This window comes from Macrotis lagotis, chromosome 8 (genome assembly GCF_037893015.1).
Source record: "Macrotis lagotis isolate mMagLag1 chromosome 8, bilby.v1.9.chrom.fasta, whole genome shotgun sequence".
Taxonomy (NCBI): domain Eukaryota; kingdom Metazoa; phylum Chordata; class Mammalia; order Peramelemorphia; family Peramelidae; genus Macrotis; species Macrotis lagotis.
In genome coordinates, this window is record NC_133665.1 from 120,439,447 (window position 1) to 120,459,818 (window position 20,372).

At 34.4% G+C, this 20,372-nt stretch overlaps 1 protein-coding gene across 17 annotated transcripts in view; it reads right to left on the minus strand.

Moving 5' to 3' along the window:
* Positions 1 to 20,372, minus strand: part of COBL (cordon-bleu WH2 repeat protein) — a 330,921-nt gene that overhangs the window by 148,072 nt on the left and 162,477 nt on the right. For all 17 annotated transcript variants that reach the window (XM_074198296.1, XM_074198310.1, XM_074198305.1 and 14 more), the window contains one exon: positions 214 to 435. In XM_074198296.1, coding sequence (XP_074054397.1) covers positions 214 to 435 — 222 coding nt within the window. The remainder of the gene's footprint in view (positions 1 to 213; positions 436 to 20,372) is intronic.

Sequence of the window (20,372 nt, forward strand, 5' to 3'; positions counted from 1 at the left end):
AGCAATCCAAACAATCTGTTGTAAACATTAAGAAATTAAACCACTTACCAGGTTTGATTTAGAGTGAATCTGCATTCTTGTCTTGTCTATCCATATGATACAAGAATGATGAAACCAAATAGAATGATTGAGGAATTACCCAGAGAATCACAGAGACTTTCTTACATTCCAGAACCACAAGTTCTAGTTTCAAACCATACATCTTCCCCTTACCTTCTCTGACATCTTGTCTTGACCAACTGCTTCAGTGCTTGGCAATGATGGCGTTGCTGATGGAGTTGCTGATGGAGTTGCTGATGGCGGAGGAGGTGCTCTGCGCTTCTTCATGTCTGACTTTACTGATGATACCCCTGAGATATTACTAAGGGAAAGGGATGGACCCAATGTGAGGGAACGAGAATTCACAGATGGGGAATTGGGAGTTGTTAAGCAGCCCTGAAAAACACAAGCAAGAAATCAAAACCAAAAATAAGTTAAAATAATATTTTTTTTTTAGGAAAGGTACATTTTGAAAATCCAAATTATTTATTTCTAGTTAACATTTATTTATTTATTTGCTTGTTTATTTGTTTGTTTTTAGGTTTTTGCAAGGCAAATGCGGTTAAGTGGCTTGCCCAAGGCCACACAGCTAGGTAATTATTATTAAGTGTATGAGGCCAGATTTGAACTCAGGTACTCCTGACTTCAGGGCTGGTACTCTATCCACTGCGCTACCTAGCTGCCCCTTAACATTTATTTTTAACAGACTAAGAGTTCACACTGAAACATGAGAATAGTTGCTCACATATGGCATAGGACTTTGGCTAGTTTTCTTTTTTATTGTCAGTTCTTTCAGTTGTGTCTGATTCTTTAGGACCCCATTTGGGGTTTTCTTGGGAAAAGTAGTGGAGTGTTTTGCCATTTTATTCTCAAGCTCATTTTAAAGATGAGGAAATTGAGGGAAACAGGGTTAAGTGACTTGCTCAGGGTCATACAGCTAGTAAGTGTCTGAGGCAGTATTTGAACTCAGCAAGGTGAGTCTTCCTGACTGCAAGCTTGGTGCTCTAACCACAGGCCATGTAACTGGTGCCGGGGGAAGGTGGGTCACACAATTACTACTACGTATTCAGAACTAGGACTTTAGATGTCCTCTAATCTAACCCCTCCAGCTTTTTAATGGGGAAACTGAGACCAAAGGAGGTTAAATGATTTGTTCAACTTTAAACTTACATGCCAGAAGTAGAATTTACCAGAACCTGCAATTTCAGAGTCAGTGTTTTCCGCACTGTACCATGATAACCTCCTAATATAAGATCACTCAACAAGAATTAATTGAATATATACTAGATGTGAAGCACAGTGCACCCTAAAAATACAGAGCAATACAAGAAACAATTCCTACTCTCAAGGAGCTCACAGTCAAATGAAGGAGACACATACAAGCATGTTATCAACAGGATAAATTCAGATAAATTCTACAGATCAGAAGGAGAGCATTTCCCACTGACATTAAGGACTGATAAAGGTTCTTGTACAAGGAGGGATTTTAGCTAGGATTTGAAGAAGTCATGAAAGGTTTAGAAGTAGGTAGACACGGAAACTGATATTCCTGCTTTACAAAATTAAGGAATGGGGCCATGTGCTGGATTACAGAATATGTGGGGAGAAGGTGTAAAAAATATTGGAAAGGTATGAGGAGGTCAGGTTAAGAAAAATTTTGAGTGACAAGAAGAGAATTTTATATTTGACTCTGGATATGACTGCTTAGTAGAGGCGAAGGAAGATCATTCTCATAGAAAAGCAGAGGATGAGTTTGATTAACTTCTAACTCAGCTGCATCCCTTCTGGATAGATCAGACTTATGGCTGGCTAATGGTATGAATGGCATCCCTCACACTTATTTCCAACAACTAAGCTAGTAACTAGAATATGAACAGTAAACTCAGAAAGCAATTTAAAATGTTTCAGAAAATAGTTTTTAGTGAGATAAATTACACAGAATTTACTTGAGATTCATTATAAATAAACCAAGGAAAGGTATTACCACCTTCTAAAAGTACATAAATTACATCCCAGTGAACCTTAGCAATAAATTCCTTCTGATTTTATAAAGTTGTGAAGAAAGAATACTATCACATTAGTATTGAGCTACAAAAAATGGGCATGTATATGCTAAACTTTATATGCAATCAAATAAAACTGTGACAAAGTTAATCTGATATAATATATATATACATATATATATATATATACATATATATATATATATATAATACACTGAATAATCAATTTTGACCCAAATGGCAGCTGAGCAAAAATATTCATCCTTTGGGCTCTTTAAAGATCAAAATAAGCTGTCATTTCATCTTCCTGAAATTCCAGCTCATTTCTTGTATAAAAGGTAGAAATGTGGCTGAGTTTACTGAGTATCTAGAGGGAGAGTCAGGAAGAACTGGGTTGAAAGATCTCCCTTTCAAAGCTTACTAGCTCTGTGGCTCTTAGCCTCAGTTCCTCCTCTAGAAAAAGGGGGCAATAACACCTGCAACATTTACTTCATAGGGTTGTTATGAGGATAACATGAAGGAATGCATGTAAAGTGGTCCGCAAATTTTAAAATACTAACTAAAAAAATAAAAAGGTAACAGCATCACTGCCTCCTCCTACCACCATGCTGAATGTAAAGTGTGACAGGGATCTTTTGTAACATCTAGTAAAAGATGATCTAAGACTGATAAGTACAATGAAAACTGATTGTAGAATCATTTTATGTTCTGTTGAGCTGAGCAAATTTAATGGAAATTATGGCTATAAGTCCTTTTTAGAACATTTTCTTAAAAAATTCTAGCAAAATTGTCTACCATAAAACAGTTTCATAAACCATTCCCTGAATGTTCTTTCTTCTCATACTTTTAATCTACTAGAGGACAAAGGAATTAAATGACTTTGTCTAAGATCACATACTGAGGTAGTATATAGGAAATGAATCTTTAACTTTTACAAATTGTCTACTCTACCTACATTAGATATCTTGGAAAGAATCTCACAAATCTTTCAAACATTCAAGTTCTGCAAATATAAATTCCATATCAAAATATTTTAATAAATATAAAAACATTTTTCATGTTTTTCTTATACTCACTTCTGACACTTACATATAGTAATGGTGGAGACCCAGAAAGATATTCAGAGTAAGTACAAGTTCAGATAGACAAGATTGTTTTCACTACCCCATTAAATAAGGTAATTTGAAATAACTAGAAAAGAAAATAGGATCATATATTTAGAAGTGGAAGGAATTTAGAAGACCAGGTAGTTCAACCCCTTCTCATTTGGTAGTTGAGAAAACTGAGGCCCAAGCAACTTAATTGAGAAATTAGTAGTAAGTCTCAGAAGTCAGATTTGACTGTAGATCCTCTCTACTGCTTTCTATTACACCATACTGCCTCCATGTTGTTTTACTATACTGTTATGTAATCATAAGTCCTATTAATCATTCAATTTGAATATTTACATGGGTCTACTTTCTCACACCTCCTATGCCCAATCACCTCCTATCTAATCTGTTAGGTAAGAATGAAACTAAATTTAGATACTCCCAATAACGCAGTTTAGTCATCCTTAAATCAAGAATTTAAGTTAATCATATGAGTTTTCTTGTAAATGGCATTTCAATAGTTGCTTTGTTTTGTTTTGTTTTTTTTTAAGTTTCTGCAAGGCAATAGGGGTTAAGTGGCTTGCCCAAGGCCACACAGCTAGGTAATTATTAAGTGTCTGAGGTCAGATTTGAACTCGGGTATTCCTGACTCCAGGGCCGGTGCTCTATCCACTGCGCCACCTAGCCGCCCCATTTCAATAGTTGCAATCATATATTTAGACCACAGGAAGTTTTTGTACAGTTAGGAACATCAAACTTGACGGAGGTCAAAAAGTCTTAAGAGATTCACTGGGCAAGGATAGATTATTTATCAAAATGCTATAGTCATTTGGCCATTTATAGCTTCAGTAAAAGACCAAACAATAATAGTCAAAGATGCTTTATAGAACAAAAACAAAACCTAACTCTGGCCATCGTTTTTCAGAGGTTATTCAGATTCTAATATGTGGTTGAATCTCATTGAGTTGTCCTTCAAGTGCATATATTGGGCAATAATTAGACAATGAACTGGATCCAGAATTGAGCAGAAGGATATCAGGCTAAATTGCATTTGGGAGAAGCAACTGAAGTTTCTTTTGTTGTTCAGCTGTTTTTCACTCTGTCCAAGTCTTTGTGCCTTCATTTTGGGGGTTTTCTTGGCAAAGATATTAGAGTGGTTTACCGTTTCCTTCTCCAGATGATTTTACAGATGAGGGAACTGAGGCAAACAGGGTTAAGTGACTTGTCCAAGGTCACATAGCTTGTAAGTGACAGAAGCCAAATTTGAATTTATGAAGAGGAGTCTATCCACTGTGCCACATAATGATCATAATGTGAAGTTAACTACAATGAAAAGTCATGAAGTAGGTACAAAAATATTATAGAATATTACCAACTTTGAAGGTTTTGTGTGTCTAAAAAGTATTAGAAAAGACAGTGAGGAGATATTTACCATAAAATATAGAAAGATATGCCCAGCCAGACCATTCCAGTGGTAAGCACAAAATATTAAAAGAACCTGACATTAAGTCTCTAGAATACCTGGTATATCCATTATGAAGGATCAGTGGAAAAACAGAGATAAAATATGCACAAAATAGAAGGGAATGAATAGGCTACAATCAGTAGAAGATCATAGATCCATTGAAGCACTGTTACTTGAATAGCAGGATGAAAACAATACACTAATATATTAACTTAATAAGTGAATTAATTATTTATAAGGAATGTGCCACACATAATTTTTGTAGTCGTTTAAGAAGGATAGCATGAAATGCATCCCCCCCTTTATTTTGGAACCACATTGGATAAACTCATTAGAAGGATTTATGAAAAGGCAGAGATAAAAACAGATGAGCAGAAGACTCATCTTCCTCAGTTCAAATTCAGCTTCAGGCATGAACTCTATGACCTTGAGCACATCACAATCCTATATCCCTTAGTTTCCTCATTTATAAAAATAAGTTGAAGAAGGAAATGGCAAATCACTCCAGTATTTTTTCCAAGAAACTTCCAAATGAGGTCACAAGGAGTCATATACAACGGAAGCGATGGAACAACTAAAATAAAATGGATAAGAAGTATACAACATTGGTGGGAGTGAATTGACTTTGACTGGTATTGATGAATAGTATACAGATGCTAATAAGCTCACCAAAGACATTATTAAACATTTCTGTATTAGTTTAGTGTCTTCGTACTGTAGCCTTTATAGTATATATAGGCCTTTGTCTAGCTCACTGTGATCTACATATCGGGGTTCTATTTGTGGAATACTATACTCTATTAGAAGCTAAATAAATAGCTTTTTTACCCACTACTGTTGAGGGTGACAGTTAGTTTCACTGTGAGATGACGAAGAGCCAAATAACAGAACCTTAAGATATTATCTAGGAAAAGAGTATATGTCCATTATTAGCTGCCCACAATTGAACTGATCTCTTACACGTTAATGGACTCTGACCAATGACTAGTTCATACATGATGCAAATCGAACTCTCACAGGTTTACCCAGCTCAATCTGATAAAAGAATTCAGAACACTCAACATTTAGTATTCATTTTTCCATTTTTTTCCACAATGGATTATCGATACTTTAACAAGAATTTAAATGCCTATTATATAATACTGCACAATATGTTAGACTGTTAGAAGTGTCTATAGCACACAAAATACCTCACACCAGATTCTGGCCCAGATATAAAATTTGGCTAGGATATTCGATGCTCTCTTTAATTACTCTCTGATACTGCTTGGGTCTTTGAAAAGTTGACTCACTTATTTCAATATTAAGTCAATAGGAAAGCCAGAGTATAGACAATATGGCTCAGTTAGTCAATTATATCTGTTTTGAAGATCACTTCCCCAGTTCCCCATTATTACTGTTTCCTTGGTTTTCTCAGGACACAAGGTGGTATTTAAAGGTCAGCAAGGAACAGAATGCTATTTGCCTGCAACAGTGATTTGGTTTCCTGTTCCCTGTCCACACTGGTCAATAAAAGTTTTCAAAATGTCAAGTTCTTTGCTTGTATGGGTATTGGAGCTAGGTCTCTGTTCCAAAACATAATGCCAAAATCCACAGATTTCAACTCTTTATCTTCTTATGCAAATTTCTCTACAGTTAATTTTTAAATGAAAAAATTCCAAAGTGAGAGTTTTCAGAATTCCTAGACACATACATACAGTAAAAGTAATTTGCAATGGAAACAGGAAGACAGACTAAAATCTTTTAGACTCAGGCTAAGAGTTGGTACACATTCAAGTGAACTGCCACAAAGTAGCTAGAGTTTTTTAAATTAATAGATCTACGACTTTGTTGGTGTGCCTACTCACAGCCCCTTCACCCTTTTTCATTTTTTGCAATATTTATCACTGCCTCTGCATAAGAACTATAGAGTTGGTCTACCTACTTTGCTGTGAGAAGAAAAAATAAAAATTAAGAGTTTGATTTCATCCTTTAAACAATAAAGAAATGCTTCATAACAGATACTACTTCTGATACGCATTAAATTCATTTATTTAGTTAAGGAGAATAGATAATTCCTCAGTGTTCTGACATCTCATAAAGGGGACTTTATAGAAATTGTGTTTCTCAGTTGACTATGTCATTCTTTTATTCTACTGTTTTATTTTAACCATTGATTGTGGTTAGAATCCTCCCTGTGAACCATCAACATAAAACTGAGATTACTAGGGATGTGTCTATTACTAATTTTAAAACTCTCTTTTTAGGAAATTGTAGGCTGCCAAGAATTTTCAGGATGAATCCTTGTCTAACAATTCTCTGCTCGATGAGGTCTAATAAAGAACTGCAGTGAGTTTATACCTAGGAATGGAAATAAAGCTCCATTAAGAGGAATACACATACACACATACACACAAACAGATATACTTGAACTTGGATCCTCCTGACCCTGTGCTATACTGCTACTTATAAAGAGTGATAGATCAAAATCTCAATGTAAATAAATGTGAAAATTATGCCGGGTCTACTGATCTCAGGTCTATTAATTAATTTTCTTTTCCCTGGCTCTTTATTATGACCTTCATAATTTTGTTTTCTAGAATAAGAAACCAGAAAACAAAATTAAGAAAAAAAATAATGTGCCTGAAGAGAAAGATTCCATGGAATCTTTCATTCCATTTTTACATTTCTGTTGTTGGTTTTTTAAACTATTTTTGAATAACATTGAAATAAATCTGGGATTGTCTCATTTAAGGCTTGAGTGTCACATGAAAAAATCACTACCAAGGTTCCTATTCAGAATGCATGGTAACTAATTATTAACACTGGTTTGATAACAGAGTTTTGGGGTTGGGTTTTCTTTGAGTGTAGCATACTTGGACAAACAGGCAGGATGCTCTCCTTGGACCAATGAAAGCTAATAAGTGAGCAATATACAGCAAAGCAGCAACAGTTAGCAAAGGATGCAACTGCTGGTATTTACTTATGTGCCATCAGAATAATTTGTACTAAATTAATGTCTATATCCTAAAGAAGGTTTTTCTATTTCCCCAGGATTAAGTTGAGAAAGGAGTCCCCTGATGTGATGTCTAATGCTCCAAGGGAGAGAAGGAAGAGACTACATGGGAGGCTCTTTGAATAGTAGACTAAGAATTATGGTGTATTTGTCTGGGTTTCCCCCACAAGGCCTTGTACATAGCTGGAGCCCAATAAATACTTGCTGAGTGAACAAAGTGTCTATATTCATAGGTTTCCAGTAGGTATCCCTAACTTTGAGTGTTAGTGACATGGATCAAATCCCAAGGTTATTTTACTCATAAATAGAAGAGATCTTGCCTAAATAAACTCTTAAGACTACACTGGGACACAGAGCATTTCTATTAAACATGAACTTTTTTGAATATTACTTTAAGGCACCATCTTTTAGCTTTGTTTCATTTAGTATTTTAAATGAATTTTTTGGCTATGGTACATTAAATCAGAATAGCTTAGTGCAGATATACATAAAAAAGCACTTTGAAGTCAAGTTCAATAATAATACCAGTCAAAGATTCCTATTATAAATTGTTGGGTTCTTTAAACTGTGACACCTTGAACCATATGATAATGGACACACATGGGCACACACCCATACATAACATTCAGGTAGACGTTAAAGTCAAACCAGGTAGAATATATTTTTGTTTGATCATTTCAGTTATGTCTAACTCTTCATGATCCATTTTTGATGTTTTTCGTGGCAAAGATACAAGGGTGGTTTGCCATTTCGCTTTCCAGTTCATTTTTACAGATGAAGAAACTGAGACAAATGGTTAAATGACTTGTCCAGGGTCACATAGCTAGTGTCTGAGTTAGGATTGAAATCCAGGAAGATGAATCTTGCCGATTCCAAGGGCAATCTTCTACTCACTGCAATACCTTGTAGTATTTATATGAATGGCTTAATAATAACAAAAATTAAATTTTTAATGAAATTATATTAATTATTTTTAAAAATCTGAATTAAACACAAACCTATATTTTAAAAAATTCTTTCTCCTCACCCCCACAAAATCGACATCTAGAATATTTCACAGATCATTTCAATACACATCACACATTTTAAAAGTTGGTCTTGTAGTGCAATCTTAATATTATAGATGAGAAACTGAGGTTCAGAAAGATATTATCCGCAGGCTACATAAGCATAAACAGAACCAAGGAAAGAATTCAGGTCTCCTTATACCTGCTCCAGTAAATTACTGCCCTTCATGTATTTTCTGGATGCAGGAATCGTTCAGGATAAGAAAGAGGGAAGGTGGTGCTGGTGGTGGTGGTGATGATGATGGTAGTGGTGGAGGAGGAGGACAGAATTTCTAATTAAATGAATTGCCTTTTCTTCCAAAAAACATGGTTTGGCTATCTTCCAAGATATGACCACGTGATGTATACCAGATCAGACAGACTGACAACATTATCCTTCCACCATTCAACAGGATCAGCTGAGCATAGCAGCATGGCGCTGTCAATGAGTCTGACAGCTCCATCTCAATATCTGGTGGGAAACGAAAGAACGCAGTTTTCCATTTTATGGCTGCCAGCAAAGCACTAGGGGTCGGGGGGGCAGTCAAAGTTCTCTTCGCAGAAGGTTGCTTATTAATGGCATTTTTTCTCTCTTATTCTCACAGTACAGCCTTTCCTGAGACAGGCATTCCTTTAGATGAATACCCTCAGCCACCGTTCATGTTGTAGTTCTGGCATCCTGGGGATTTGCGTCAGTTCAGTTTAAATGGTGGACCTAGGACATAAGCACCATGCCAGCTTATTTCAGCTCAAAATTGCTGATAGGCAGAGAAAATGAATTTGTGAATTCAGTTTTCATCAAGAGGGCGATGGGAAACAACTCTCTTGGCCAAATTCCTTGGTGGGAGTGTCTAAGAGATGGTATTTAAATTCTCAATGGGGGGAAAATAGTCTGAGCTTTCTTGGTTTGGGAAAGATTTCAACAGGACAATGTTGAATTCCTGCTAACAGTTCTATGCTGTCTCTGATGGTTCTAACAAGTGCATCAAACAACTCTGGATAGGTACTCTTTTTAGCCATAATTGAGAGTTTAAATATAAACAATGTCCAACTTGGAGTGAAATCATTTTTAAATAATTCTGTAATACAAAATTTAATGAACTGACTGGATATAAGTTAGGACACTGTCCTTAAGAGAGCACATTGATGGATGACTTTATAAAAGTGAAATCTATTCACATAGACTATATATTTTTGACTATTTAACAGCAACAGTTTTAGGAAATAATTAGATTCTACAACAGCTGGGTTGTACAGTGGATAGGGTGCTGGTCTGGAGTCAATAACTCATTTTCCTGAGTTCAAATCTGCCTCCAGACACTAACTACCTGTGTCACCCTAGGTAAGTCGCCTAACACTGTTTGCCTCAGTTTCCTGTAAATGTAAAATGAACTGGGGAATGAAATGGCAAACCATTCTATTATCTTTGTCAAGAAAATCCCAAATCATTAAGAATCAGAAACAACAACAAATATCTAATAACACATTTTGGAGCAGCTAGGTTGGCTCAATGGATGGAGTTATGGGTTTAAAGTCAGAAAGACTCATCTTCCTGAGTTCAAATCTGGTCTCAGATACTTACTATCTATGTGATCCTGGGCAAGGCACTCAACCTTGTTTGCCTTAGTTTCTCATCTGTAAAATGAACTGGAAAAGGAAATGGCAAACCACTCTAGTATCTTTATCCTTGGAATAAGATTATTAGAATCACTAACTTTTGGAGTTGGAAACAGTCTTGGAGATCATATAGGACTGTTCTTTCTTCATCCTCTCTCATCGCACCATTCAACCACTGAGAATCACTCAACAGGAAGAGTCCTATTATTTGTTGTGGGAGAATTGTACTTTATTGCCATTGATTTATGCATATTAAATTGTTAAATGTAGCACTGTACAGTTGTTTTTTTTAATTGTTGATTGTATGGATCAGAAACCCGCAATCATGGAAGCCTCATAAACAATTTGTTCTCACAGGACTGTGTGAAAAGAGTTTTACAGACCTCAAAAAGCACTATATAAAATGAGAGTTTTTAGAAATATTTTTCTGCATTGGTTCCTATCATTATAACTCTATCCTACAGAGTTCGCCAAGGTTCCAGGAAGGTGAATAGATTTTGTAGATTCTCTACACAAAGAACCATTAACCTCAAATGATAACCTATCACCAATACTTGAACCACCTATCCTAGTCCAATCTTGTGGTCACACTTATTTTGCTGATGAATAGCCTATTTGTAACATACAACATTTTATCACTGCCCAAATTCTCACAGGATTCCCCTGTGTGTGATGCACATCTGTGAAACGCATTTTCTGCCTGCTTGGCTTCTAACTTTGCGAGGGTCATCCCAGATTTCTTACTGCTTCTGTTAGTACAAGATCTAGTTCATGACTCCCAGGTAACTGGGCAAATAGAAACTCAAAGGACACCTAGGAAACAGAAGTGATTTAATGGACTTTCCAATTTGAGTTAGGAGGCAATGTGGTAGAGGGGGAATGAATGCTGAACTCTGACTTTGAATATTATGGTTGACATTTACTATTGTTGTGAACTTCATTAAGTCACTTGTCGGACTAGACAAACTCTGTGTTTCCCTACAGAAGACAATTATATAGTTAATACATCAATTGCAAGGTAAACAGGATCCTCAATGGGAATTTGCTCTAAGGGAATCATAGGCTCACCCTAACATATCCTTCCTTCATTCTGCCCCATCCATCCATTCATCCATCTCATATTAACTAAGATCCATATGATCTTAGGAATGCACTGCATTTCTGATTCAAGGAAGGTGTCTCCAACAAACTTGAAGAGCTATAGTTCAATTATAGAAAGCTTAAAATATTGTACCAGCATCAATCCATCATCTCAAAGAAGAAATGGAGAGCACAGTGACATAGTTTTTGAAGGCTCAATTCCTTATTCTTCTAAAACTTAGAATTTATTAACTAAAACCTATGACTTTTCCTCTTCCTGACTTAAAATACAAATATGAATGGGCCATCCACACAACAGATAGATAAAAAACCATTTCTAGGATCAAAAGTAGCTATACAGCTAAACTGTTGGAATTATGTTACCCTACTCATTCTTCAGAGGAGCTAAATATTAGAGCACTGGGCCCAAAATCAGAAGACCCGAGTTCAAATGTGGCCTCAAACGTATACTAGCTGTGTACATCATTTAACCTGTTTTCCTTAGTCCACTGTAGAAGGAAATGGAAAATCTCTCCAGTATATTTGCCAAGAAAACCATAGACAGCAGTGTCAATGAAGATTCAGACATAACTGAATAAACCACCAACAACTCATTCTTCCTTACCTTTTTCTCTTTTCTTTACCTTTGTGAAATTTCTGCACTCTATTCTTCTTGCCTTCTTGGGTACATATTTTTCTGCTCTTCCTAACTTTTTTTATTCCTAGGACATTGAACTAAAGTCAACCAATTAGTTTAGGAATTGTTTCTTGGGACAGTACAAAGACTTAAGCCTATTTAAATGATTTTTAGTGAACAGTATTGACATGACATTCTGAGTCAAAATTGATAAAAATTCTAGCTAAGAAATATCTGACCAAGGTTTTAGTGACCAAAAGCAGAGGGAAACCCATCAAATAAATCATCTCAGATTCAAAGGAACAATTAAGAAACTATCACAACCTTAAAAAAACTTAAAAGATCAAAAGAAACAAACTGTAAATTTCTATTATTTAAGAATTGGCATGATCCTAAAAGATTCTGAGTATGAATTTAATACATCCAATGAGCATTTACAATTCAGATTTAAGACACCTAAACTAAGTTTAGTCTGTCATCATGTTAAATAGCCCAAGATGATCCTTTAATGCTCTGTGGTTTAGATGGTAGACTGTAGATATATGGCAAAAGCTTGAAGGCAAAACTTAATTTGCTGGGTCTTAGCCTAGACCCAAAGGGAATCTTTCCTTTACTTAAAAAATGCAAAACCATCATAAGTACAAATCACTGTCAGGCATAATCTGGGGGATTCTGTCTTCTATCAGCAAATAGAGGGGAAAAGGAATGGCTTTGCTTCCATGGCAGGTAGCTTAAAGCATCATCAGGAGGAGGAGAAGCTGAAGAGGTTTACTTAAAAGACACTACTGATACTCCCCCTCATATCTCCCTGTCCCTCATTCAACTAAAGGAGAGTGACTTTCTAAGATGTAGGAAAGAATTCTTATCATACTAGCCCAAACCAGGCAAAGTCAATCAGTATTCAATACAGCTTATCTGCCAGGCCTGATTAACTCAAATCCAAAGAATAAAGGATTAGAGAAGAAAGTAAAAACCATAATGAAGTATACATCTATTTTTCTTATCCCTATCTGCTATATTATAAATATTCAGTCAGGTATTTTCCCAGTCTTGGATGAGACTCCACAGTCAAGTGCAATCTGACATGCCAAGATGCAAAGGGATTGAGGACCAGCAGGTGCAAATGTTTGTTAGGGTGAGAGGTGGGTGTTGGGGGGAGGAGACATATATAATTTTTAGATTAATGGGTCAAGACATGAATGGATTTGTGATCACCAAAATGTTTCTTTGTGGGTATCTTGGTATTTTCCAAAAAAAACAAAACAACCCCACCTCCATTTAATTACTTTCCTTCTATTATTAAATTTATTAATTTTATTATGGATTGTTTTACTTTATTAATACCATGGCATAGAAGTAACTTTGATTTTCTAAAGACAACAGCAGTGGATGTCTGTCATTAAGTTAAAAGAGATTTATTATCAGAAGGTTGACTATTGGGTGATAAACTTGTTTGCTCACAGCTACTCTTAAAGCCCTGGAGGAAAAATAGGGTTAGAAGAAAATGGGAAGGTAGTTAGTTAACATAGCCACAGGGACAAAGATAACATAGACCAAGAGGTGATGAGTTCTTTGAGTATTATTGAGCCATATTTGGTGTATTTAAGGCTAACATTCCCTAGTCATTTAGCTGTCCATATCATGGTAAGTACTTGACAGACAACAGAAAATTTAAAAAAAGGATGCAATTAAAGTTAAGCTAATATTCCTCTGACAACTAGCTTCCTGAGTCATATTATAGACATAAAAAAATCACCTACAATTATTATGAAAATGGAGCGGTGGGACTTCAATTGTTTGGAACATGATACCAGTTGGCTTCCATGGTTTTAATAAAAACTGAAGACTTCTGTTTAATTACACTGAACTTTCAGGGTAGGAAGTGAATTCAGAACTCTAGGCAATGATCATTCTCTGCCCAAAGTCCTCCATTAAGGAGGGATGTATAATTTAGGAAACTATACACTCTGCCTCTAGAGGCAAAAATGTTTTAGGTTAAAGTAGAAAGCTTTCTTTCATCTTGCACAATCTGCCTCTAAAAAACATCTACTCAAGCTTAGGTTTTTCCTCTTTCCATACTCTAGCCCTCTAACCATCTGACTCATAATCAACCAACAAGGATTTATCATTTATCACATATCAAGTACTGGATCAGATGCTATGCAATACCAAAAGAACGTAAAAGATGGTGCTTGTTGAAACATTTAAAAATAAATGAAAAAACCCTCTCACATACACAAAACAAGAGAACATAACACACACACAAACACACATTATATATACATATATATATATGTAGAGAGAGACAGACAGGCAGACAGACAGACAGAACAGACAATGACTTGAAGTATTGAGGTGGTATAAGTGGATAAAGAGCTGGACTTTGAGTCAGGAAATAATTAAGTTGAAATTTGAGTGATAAATTTGGGTGAAAGACTAGCTGGGTGATCCTGGGGGAAAAAATCTTTGCCTCAGCTTCTGCATTTGTAAAAAAAGGGGTTGATGTCAAGTAAAATGCTTTCCAAATCTTAGTAATAAGCTAGCTATTATTATTATTCACTCTACTTGTATACATTCAATGTTTTGTATGCAAATACAAATATGTTACTATATACTAATCTAAAATATAATTTTAGTTTAGAAACTGAGCAATAGATAATGTCATAAGGTATTAATTTGAATAGTACAAATGATGGATGCCAAAGAACTACAGAGAATTAGGACTTAAAGATGAAGGATGACTTCACAGAGTAGGCAGAACTTAACTAGCTCATAACATTTTAGTTATCCAGTGTTTCATATAGTTTATTAAGAGTTTTCTTCACAATTATCCTGTTCATTAGGTGTTACAAGTAATATTATATCCATTTAATAGCTGAGGAGACTGAAGCTCAAAGGAGCCAAATGACTTTTTGCCTATAGTTAAAGCAGCTTGTAAACTTAAGGGTTAGTACCTGAATTGAGGTCACAGAAGCATATGTTTCTAACTCTCACACATATACAATGCAAGAACATGTCTGATCACAACAGGTAATGGTCAAAAATATAAACAAATAGGGGCAGTTAGATGGTTCAGTGAATAGAGCATGGCCCTGGAGTCAGAAGGACCTGAGTTCAAATTTAGATTCAGACACTTAATTGCCTAGCTGTGCAACCTTGGGCAAGTCACTTAATCCCATTGCCTTAAATAGAGAAAAAAACTTCAAAAAAATATAAACCAATATTTCTCAAAAGAATTGCAAAAATTGATAATTATATTGCTAAAGATGATATTTCCATTTTGAAAAGCAATTTGGAATTATCCAAAGGAAGAGAGAAAAATGTATATACCCCCCTCACTGACCTAGAGGCATATACCCAATTTCAGATTGTTTTCCAGAAAAGCTATACCAATCTATGGTTTTATCAAATAATGCATTTTTTTGCTTACTTTTCCTCCAAAATTTATTATTCCCATCTTTTTCATCTTTAGCAATTAGTTGAGTGTGAAAGGAAACTTAAAGATTTGGATTTCTCTTACTATAAGTGATTTTGGAAGTTTTCAGGTAATTATTACTACTTTGAAGTACTGAGAAATATATGTTCAAATTCTTTGATCATTACTGTCTGCAAAAGACCTTAGTCCTTTATATTTGTTAGCTTTCTTTATGTCTTGGACATTAGATCCTTACAGAGACCTGCGACATAAAGATTTCTCCCCACCACCACCACCAACTGCACCTCTTTTTGAGTTATATTTTGTTCATGTAAGAGCTACTTTAAATTTCAGGTAAACTCAAAAATATCAATCTTATATTTTTGAATTATTTCTTTTTCTTGTTTTGTTTCGAATTCACTACCTACAGCTATGAAACATATATAATCAATTTCTCTTCTAATCAATCATGCTTATGATCATGAACATTTGGTTCACACAATCATTTTTATCTTAATCATGGAACTGGTAGAAGACATGGCCTAAAGAAATACATATTATACATACATACATAAACATACACACACATATATAGGTATGCATGCATGTATATTTGCCAGATTGAAGTTTTTATCAAATAGCAAGGTAATTTACGTTCAAAGGCTCACTGGATTTAATTCAATTGCTTCTGATTCTTCTCTAGTTGGTTCTATTAATTTTCTTGTTTTTAACAATTGCAAAATGGTTTTGATGACTGCTACTTGCATTACAGTTTGAAGACTGAAAACTCTATTCGTCCTTACTTTTAAATAGTTTTTCATGCTAGTGTAGGTCACTTGTTGCTGCAAATGCATTTTGTTTTTTTGTTTTTATTCAACTTGGTTAAGTATATTTTTAGTAGGTTGCTGGGACTGTAGAAAATTATTATTTTAAGAAGCAATTATTACTTTAAGAAGCAATCCATAATGAGCTTGCTATGATATAATGATTGGCAGAAAAGCACAACATACTATTATATCCTGCTTTTATAATGTGCTATAATAAATATTATCTATTTTATTACTCATACCTTTATTAAAGTTATTCTTTCAATTAGTTTCTTTGATGAGTCCCTAGGATTTTTATCATGTCATTAAATAGAGATAGTTTGTCTCTTCTTTGTCTATCTTTAATTTCTTTCTCCTGACTTGTTGCTCTTGAAAGTATTTTTAGAATTATATCAAATAATATTAAAGATTCTTACTTTCCTTCTGTATATATTGGGAGGACTTCTAGTATTTCCCCCATTATATTTGATGCTTGCTTCTGGTTTTAAATATTCTTCAATTAAATTTTTAAAATCTCTTTATACTATTGCTTTGTAGAGTTTTATCATAAATCTAGTGTATTTTGCCAAAGGCTTTTTCTTTATCTATTGAAGTAATCATGAAGTTTGGGTGTTTTATTTCTAATGAATTTCCTTACTTCTTTTATATAGATCCAATCTGATTACCATGAATGCTATTTTAAAAATAAATTGATAATGTCTTTCTTTTTTAACCAGGTTTTTATTTAACTAATATTTTAGGCAGTATTTATTCAGGTTGACCTTAAGTTGATCAATTTTATTCCTTTTGTCAAAAAATCAACTTTTAGTTTTAAAAATTATTTCTGCTCACTTCTTTGCCTTCTGATGTATCTATTTCTCCTATAATTTAAAGATATTTTTACTGAATGTATTTGTTGGTATTCCCATATTTTAAAATGCATATTTATTTCATTAATCTGTTCTTTTTCTAATTTACTGAGGGATGACCCTGAAGATGGCTTTAGATGCATTCTTAAAATCTTGGTATGTAAATAGGTTCTACTATATGATCTATGACTGATATGCCATTTAGGATTTCATTATTGAGTTTCCACTTAGGTCTATTTCTCTGGCTTTTATTTCCTGAATTATTTTTAATGCATTATGTTCTGTAAATACATGTTTATTACTTCAGTTATTTTGGAGAGGTTAGAATTTCTCTATGTTATTGTATATAATAAATTTTTGTAAAAACCTCCACAAGGTAATGAAAGAGATATGTATATTCTTTAGTGGTTCCATTCAAAAGATGTAATAAATCTTTGAATTTTTCAACAGTTTGTTCAGTCCTACCTAAAAATTCCAGACAATTTAAAATTCTATCTGCCAAGACAAACTCAGGGACGATATGAATATAATTACAAAACACTTCTCATACAAATATTATTTAACAATTAAAATATTAATTGCTTAGGGATAAGCTGAGTCAATATAATAAAAATGACAATTCTAAGTTTATTTACTTATTTGGGGTCACACCAATCAAAGAATTATTTTACAGAGCTAAGAAAAATAATAAAATTCATTTAGAAGAACAAAAGGTCAAGAATATCAAAGGAATCAATGAAAAAAATGTGAAGGAAGGAAACCTATAAATTCTAGATTTCTAACTCTATTATATAAAGTAACAATCATCAAAATGGACAGCTAAGTGGTACAGTGGAAAGAATGCCAGACCTGGAGTCAGGGAAACATATTTCATTTCCTGAGTTCAACATTGGCCTCAGACCTTCAGTAGCCATGCGACCCTAGGCATATCACTTACTGTTTGCCTCAGTTTCATCATCTGTTAAATAAGCCTCAGAAAGAAATAGACCACTCTAGCATCTTTGCCAAGAAAACCCCAAATGGGGTCACAAAGAGCTAACCATGACTGAAACAATTGAATAACAACAATAATCTTCAAAACACTAGTTGAGAAATAAAATGATTTATCGGTGGAATTAATTGAGTACACAATGCACAGTATTAAATGATCATAGAAATTTAGTGTTTGATAAATCCAAAGATTTCATCTTTTGTGGAAACAATTCAACATTCGATAAAAATTTCTGGGAAAACAAAAGCAGTTTGACAGAAACTGAGTCAAATTTATAAAAATGAGCCATTTTCCAGTTAATTAATGGACAAAAGATATGAACAGGCAGAGAAGAAATCAGTGCTATCAACAATCACATGAAAAAACTGATTAAAGAAATGCAAATTAAAGCAACACCAAGGTACTACCACATACCTATCAAATTATTTGAAAAGACAGAAAGGGTAAATGACAAATTCTGGAGGGGATATGGAAAAAATGGGACACTAATGCACAATCAGTAGTGGTTGTGAAATGGTCTAATTATTCTGGAGAACAATTTGAAATTCTGCCCAAAGAGTTAGAAAACTGCGCATACATATATTTTGACCTCTATTAGTATATATTTCTTTCCTTCCTTCCTTCCTTCCTTCCTTCCTTCCTTCCTTCCTTCCTTCCTTCCTTCCTTCCTTTTTTTTAAGGTTTTGCAAGGCAGTGGGGTTAAGTGGCTTGCCCAAGGCCACATAGCTAGGTAATTATTAGTGTCTGAGGCCAGATTTGAATTCAGGTACTCCTGACTCCAAGGGCCAGTGCTCTAACCACTGTGACACCTAGCTGCCTCTTATTTGAGTGTATTTCAAAGAGATAAAAGAAAAGGGGAAAAGAAGCTATTTATACAAAAACATTTAAAGTAGCTCTAATTTAGTAGTGGCAAAGAATTGAGGAGGATATGTTCATCACTTGGGTTGTGGCATATAATTGTAGCAGAATATTACTGTGCTTTAAGAAGCACTGAGCAGTAAGCTTTTAGAAAACCTTGGGAAGATTTATCTGAATTCATGCAAAGTAAAGTAGGGAGAAACAAGAGAACATTGCACAAAATAACACCAAAATTGTAAGGAAGAACAACTGAAACACTTAGTCACTCTGATCAAGACAATGATCCAAGACAATTTCAAAGGATTCATAAGTTAAAATGCTCTCCACCTCCAGAATGAGAACTGATGAATGCAAATTCAAGCATACTTTTGAAAACCTTTCTTTTTTTTGGTTGGTTTTTCTCTTGCAGCAAGGTTAATATGGAAATATATTTTTATGACTTCACATGTATAATTGATATCAAATTGCTTGCCTTCTCAAGATGGAGATAGGGGAAAGGGAGAAAATTTTACAATTCAATTTTTAAAAAATTATTGTTAAAATGTTAAAGTATTTTGGAAATATATTATAAATATATATTTTATAATATATAAAAATTATATAAATAAATATATTTAAATAAATAAACAAAATATATTTTAAAAATACTTTTTCCCCTTTCCCTTTGATATTTTCAATAGGATATTCCCATGTGAAGCTTTGCTAAATTACTTTGATGTCATTTTATTATCAAAGGTCCTCTCGTGCACTTCCCCGTTTGCTGATATGCTAACCCTTTCCTCCAGTGGTTTTATGATGTTAACTATATTGATTTATTTAGAATTAGTGCTTATGAAAGGTTTGAGCTCCCTCTTGTACTCAATTTCTGTGTTATATTCATACATTTTGCTCCATTTTCCATTTTTTTCAGGGGTCTCACTCTCAGAAATTATCATCATGAGAGAAGTTAATTATAAGTAAAAATGGTAGACCTATGGTAGGAATTACCACCATTTAATTCCACAAGAGGTACACTTCTCCTCCCAGAATCAATTTCCTTCCCATTGGCCATAACATCTCAACTCAGAATCTAGCTGACCCTTAGAATTAGTCTTTCCTTTCTCCTGCAACATGTCCAGAAAGATACTACTCTCTCTCAAACAAGGTATATCAAGTTCCCCAAATTAAACTTAGAAGAATGTCCTTCTCTTCTACTGCCTCTATAGACCTCTGAAGACCTGTAAAATGGTTGCTCAACAGTCAGATTTTAGGTATCAAGTTACATTTCTGATACAGGGCTAAAAGGCCAAGAGTATATGTGATTCAACAATCTATATTAGATATGACAGAAAAGGAAAATGATTAATGTTGGAGAAGATATAGGAAAATTGGGGCACTAATGCATTGCTGGTGGAGTTGTGAACTGATCAACCATTCTAGAGAGCAATTTGGAATTATGACCAAAGGACAATCAAACAGTA